This window comes from Gossypium hirsutum, chromosome D10, assembly GCF_007990345.1.
Source record: "Gossypium hirsutum isolate 1008001.06 chromosome D10, Gossypium_hirsutum_v2.1, whole genome shotgun sequence".
NCBI classification, from domain to species: Eukaryota; Viridiplantae; Streptophyta; class Magnoliopsida; order Malvales; family Malvaceae; genus Gossypium; species Gossypium hirsutum.
This window is the reverse complement of record NC_053446.1, coordinates 60,179,141-60,185,140: the sequence shown is the minus strand read 5'-3', so window position 1 is coordinate 60,185,140 and position 6,000 is coordinate 60,179,141. Positions and strand designations below refer to the sequence as shown.

At 32.4% G+C, this 6,000-nt stretch overlaps 1 protein-coding gene across 1 annotated transcript; it reads left to right on the top strand.

The window, feature by feature from the left end:
• Positions 1-1,558: 1,558 nt before the first annotated feature.
• LOC107915895 (protein PIN-LIKES 3) lies at positions 1,559-5,735 on the top strand. The gene is made up of 10 exons (XM_016845085.2): positions 1,559-1,767; positions 1,864-1,943; positions 2,042-2,166; positions 2,256-2,380; positions 3,341-3,517; positions 3,670-3,762; positions 3,873-3,973; positions 4,089-4,141; positions 5,082-5,267; positions 5,473-5,735. Exons 1-10 carry the CDS (start codon positions 1,633-1,635, stop codon positions 5,595-5,597), a joined length of 1,200 nt encoding a protein of 399 aa, XP_016700574.1. The 5' UTR covers positions 1,559-1,632; the 3' UTR covers positions 5,598-5,735.
• Positions 5,736-6,000: the final 265 nt, after the last annotated feature.

Below are 6,000 nucleotides of genomic sequence, written 5' to 3'. Positions count from 1 at the left end.
GGGTAGGATTTTGCTATTGCATAACTATTACTGCTACTGATATTGTGATGGGCTAAGGCCCTACTGCATTTTTGACACTGTACTGAGATAGGCTAAGGTCCAAACTGTTACTGATACTGAAAAGGGCATAGGCTCAAGACTGTTCAACTGTGCACTGTGAATACTGATTGTTTGTTTATTTCTATGGGATTACACACTGAGTTTACGTAAACTCACCCTTTTTGTTTAATGTGCACAGGTAATCCCCAGACTTAGACGGATCGGTGTGACAGAGGACTCAGTGGTGACCACAGTAATTTTTGGATTTTAGGGTTTTCAATTATGATTTATGATTTGATTATTATTGATTATTTGGGTTGTAATTTAAGGACCCTCTGGAACTTTGGTTTTAAATTTTGGGTTTTTATTTATTTATTTTACTAAATAGATTTATACCTACTGGTCATAGGAAATTCGGTTTTCAAAAAGTTAAAGTATTTTCTAAACGCATTATCACTTAGACTATTTTATTAAAGCTTCCGCAACAAGGGATGTTTCAAAACAAATGTTTTAAATGAATAAAGATGACTTCCTAAGTTCTAAGAAAGGTTTACTAAGGATAATAACATGGAATATTTTCATCGTAACAACGACGTTTCAAAAACACTATCGTGTGACATTGCCAGATACGGCCATAACATCTAGACTGGGTTTGGGGTGTTACAGAATTTTAATTTGAATATTATGCTGAGTAGGAACTTTGAGAATATTTTGATTCAAACTAATAGTATGGAAGCAACAAAGGCTATTCACGACTGTTCCATGTCATCTTCGAATTCGGCACTGATTAGGCGAATACATCAAATATTGAAGAAGGTTGGTAATTCTAGAGAGAATAATAAAGATGTTGATTGTATAGCTAAGATGGCCTTTGATAGAAAAGAGGGCTTGGTAGTTCTTGAGGATCCATCTAGGGGGATATCTAATGCCTTAAGTTAATGTAAATTCTAGTTATTTTTTCCAAAAAATAAATAAATAAATTACCTAATAACATGGTAAAATTAATTACAACTCATTTAAATCTAAAAGTATATAATTATTTTTTCACAAAATAACTCGATATAAGTGATCATTTCAAGATATTTGATTAAAGATAAAATACTAATTAGAGAAATAATATGTTAAGAAATGATATGGCTCAAAAGTTTTAGATCTTAAAAGAATGTAAAATATGCAAACCTAACCCTAAACTTAAGAATTAATATTATTCATAAAATGGTCACTAAGTTCTATAGCATGGAAAAAGCTAGGATATAAAATGTTTTTTAATGCAATTTTTTTTTCTTTTAAAAGGGAAAAAATGGGGAAAGAAATAGAATATTGACTTTTGGTTTAATCAAAATTGTTTCATACCATAACCCAAGTTGTGTCCTATACCAAATACTCATGAAACGATTGCAACTGTAAAAATAATAATAATAATAATAAAATGGAACATTCAAGGTGCAATTAAAACAGCATTAAAACCACTGAAACCCAATAAAATTAAAATAAATGTACTTATATATAGAACTATGAGATCTGCAGGTAGCTCCCAGTGTTTCTTATTGTTCATGAGGCTTTATCAAAAACCGAGTCTAGAGTTGTCTAATAATGGATATATTCCGTTTGTTCATTATATCATTGATGCCAGTTCTAAAGGTACTTCTGGTTTTAATTGCTGGCTTAATCCTCGCAACTCAACGTTTTGATCTTTTAGGGTGTGATGCAAGGCGCCATTTGAATAAGGTGAGCTTCGAAACCATGTTTTTTTGTTTGAAGAAATCCATGTCCCACACATTCTAACTTTATACGTACAATATGTATGCATGTATATGCATGTAGATGGTGTTTTATGTGTTCTATCCTGCACTCATTGGTTGCAGTCTTGCTGATACAATGACTCTTGAAGGTTTAGCTGACTTGTAAGCTGTGTTTATGCTTTTGTTTCACTTCATTCTTACAATAATTTTAAAAGGGTTTTTAATTTGTCCATTTTCACTGGTTTCCATGTGATCATTAGGTGGTTCTTACCAGTAAATGTGTTAATCACATGTGTAATCGGTTCAATTCTTGGATGGATTCTAGTAATAGTTACAAAACCTCCTCGACACCTATGGGGACTTGTCATTTCTTGCACTTCTGCAGGTCAATATTTAATAACCCAATATTTTTTAAATTTTTTAGATTTTTAGTTTTTTTTTCTTTAATTCATTCCAATAAATTTGTGTGGGCAGCAAATTTGGGAAACATGCTTCTCATCATACTTCCAGCACTGTGTAAAGAGAAGAATAATCCATTTGGAGAAGTAGCATCCACTTGTTCTGCTAATGGAAAGGCTTATGCTTCACTTTCTCTAGCGGTATATCATCTATTATGCTTTCTCCTTCATTATCCAGCTGAATTTTTTGTGAATGATGAGGCTATTTTTAATGAAAAATATTTTGTTTTTTTGGGTAAACTACCTAATTAGTCATCTAAATTTTTGGGCATTTTCATTTTGGTCACTCAAATATAGAAGTGATCATGGGTTGGGCTACTCGGCCCGGCCTGACGGCCTCCCAAAAAATGAGAGGGTTCAAGTAAAAATATAGGCCCGAAATATGGGTTTGGGCAAAAAAATAGGCCCGTTTAGAAAACAGGCCAGGCCTCAGGTAGGACTTTTTTGACCCGAGCCCAACCCGGCCCGAATTATATATTAAATATATTTATTTATTTTTAATCAAATATACTTTTTATTAAATATATATATTAGACTTTTAATCTGAATTATATATTAAATATATATTTTATTTTTAATCAAATATGGGCCGGGCTGCGCTGGACTCGGGCTTAGCAATTTTCTTTAGGATCGGGCTTGGATAAATTTTTAGGCCCATATTTTGGGCCAGGCCGGGTCTGAGCCTAGAAAATGAGCCTAATTTTTTTTCTGGGCCCGGCCCATGATCACCTAATTTAAAAAAAATCAATAATATTAATAAAAATATCTCAAATTTTCAATTTATATATTGTTGAGGGCGAGTATATGCTTTGGAATGTCTCACTCCTTCAATAGTGGAGGTATTATTCTTGAGGTGTTTATGCTCGATTTTAGCTTCAGTTTTTTGTCTCCCTACTCCGAAGAGAGTCCAAAAGGTTCACGGAGTTTAGGTACAAAGTAGATACTCACCTTCAACATATATATATATATATATATATTTATATCTTACATTCTGATTGTGTAACCTCATGTTCTCATTACTGAAACCCATTTAGTTTTGCTAATCAGTCTTATATATTATTGTGAATATAATGATTTTTTTTATTTTGTTAACAAATGCAGATTCAAATAATCTATATATGGTCTGTTCTCTATTTTCTTCTACGAATGTATGCAAACAATGAAGTTAAAGAATCCAACTCAAATAACTCCATAATCGTCGCTGCAAATGGTTGCACTAGGGATGTCTTACATGATCCTGTTGGCTTGCCTCAAATTCAAAATGACGGAAACCAAAAGGTTTTTTTCCTCTTTCTTTTATATTTAAAAAAAGGATAAGCAAGTGATCGGTCCAATCAATGCGATCTATATATAATCCAATAAATTGACATCTCTTTTAAATGTTTGGCTTATTAAAATAACTTTTTTTTGTTGGTTATACCTCTTGCAAGGTTTCAACTACTGTAAAGTTCAAGCAATTGTTTATGAAGATTATGAGAAGTGAGAGCTTAAGAAAGATTTTTGCACCAGCTACAATTGCAGCTGTATGGTCATGGTGTTCCCACATTTTCGTATTAGAATATAATAGATGTTATTGTGATCAATTGAAAAAAAATATTCTTGACGGATATCACTAACTTTCTTTTCTACATAGATTGTTGGGTTCCTTATCGGAATAGCAACTCCAATCCGAAAGACATTCATTGGTGATAGTGCTCCACTTCATGTTATCTACAGTGCTGCTGAATTAATAGGGTATATACATCTTAATATTCAAGTGTGTTTGTGTGTGTTTTAATTTTATATTGGTGTATATATGTCGACAATTTAGATTAATTTTATGTATGTACGTTTGTATACACTTGTGTAGAAATGCTGGTATCCCATCCGTTACTCTGATAGTAGGAGCAAATCTTCTTAAAGGTACTTTCCAGAGAAGTTAGTTTTCCCCTCTCATTCTCTTGTGCTATGTAGAATAATCTTTGGTTATAGTTTAGGGTCAACTAGACCATTAGTCATTAAATTATGGGTTGTTTTATTCACTTAACTAAAAACGTTACATTTTGGTCACTAAACTATTTGAAAATTTTCATTTAAGTCACTAAACTATTTAAAAGTTTTTATTTAAGTCAATGGGTTGTTAAGTTTTTTTAAGAAAAAAAGTTCCACCAACGAGCTCCAAGTAACAATTCAATAACCGGTACAATGGATTAGTACCCATCGATGATTAGAAGGACATGCCTTAGATTCAAGTTGATTCTACGGTCAATATTGGAGATCGGAGAAAAAAGTTACTTAAATTTTGGTTCACAAATTCGTGACGTCCAAGTTGTTTCATGAAAAAAATTGAATTGTAGAAGAGAAAGGAAAAAAGAGGTGCAAGCAGTGTGAACAGAGAAAGCCATATAGCATTGATTTTAACAACCTGGTGACTTAAATGAAAACTTTTGAATAGTTCAGTGACCAAATTGTAACATTTTTAGCTAAGTGACCGAAATGAAAACTTACCCATAGTTCAGTGAGTAATGATATAGTCTACCCTATAGTTTATAATTAGACTTGTCAATTTTGATAAACACAAAAATCTAACCCAATCAACCTAAACACAAGCTTGATTCAACGAACACAACTTTAATCTAACCCGACTGAGCATAAAAAGGCAACAACTCAAAGCGTCTCAAACTTGGAACACTCAAACCTTAAACTAAAGTGATTAGAACCTAAAGTAGATTTGAAATTTTAAACTCTAATTGACTCCAACTCAATTTGACATGATCGACTTGTATAATTGAAAGATTGACTTATTTCAATTTATTAAGGAGTCACTCTAATGAGCCTAGATTCATTATTTTCAATCTTTCAGGGTTAAGTGGATCAGGTGTACGGCCATCTGTTATTATAGGAATCCTTATCATAAGGAACATTTTCTTGCCTGTATCTGGCATTGGTGTTATTAAAGCTGCAAAGCATTTGAGTCTGGTGGATGAAAACTCCTTTTATCTCTTCACTTTGTTAATTCAATATGCCATTCCACCTGCAATGAACATAGGTACATTCACTTCAACTCGATCGATAATGTACTTTCATTTCCCTAAGCTCGTCATTGTCTTCTTTGAGTACCAACCGACCCTTTAAAGCTTTTGTTATCCAATGATGCTCAAACTCGGAAAAATAAAAGTATCGATAAAAATATATACTTATTTTTATTACACTTACAATCACGCTTGACAAGCAATAAACTATGTTAATGGCAGGTACCATAAGCCAGATGTTAGGAAGTGGTGAGAGTGAATTTTCAATGATTATGCTTTGGAATTATATTTTAGCAATATTTACCCTTACCTTCTGGATAGGTTTCTATATGTGGCTTGTCATTTAGAAGTTTTTGATAATCCTCTTCAATATCACTTCATGTTGCCATCTACATGTGTATTGTATTAATTTCGTATACGTAAACGACTTCGCAAATTATTTCATGTATTTATACAAATAAATCAAATAGTTACGAATTAGTATATGAATATACTAGGATACATGCTTACTTGGTCAAGAAATTGTAGTTATACAATTCATAATCGTAGAAATCCATTTAGAATGAAATTTGAAGTCTGAACTCTCAAATGAAGTATCTCGTACGCAACTAACACATTGTTGGATACGAACCTTCCCAATACAAATGCACTATGGAATTTTTCAATGCAACAATCTACCACAGTTTTGAATATGTTCGCAAGTATTTTCGAAATAATCTTATACATAACATTGCAAAGTCTAATAACTCA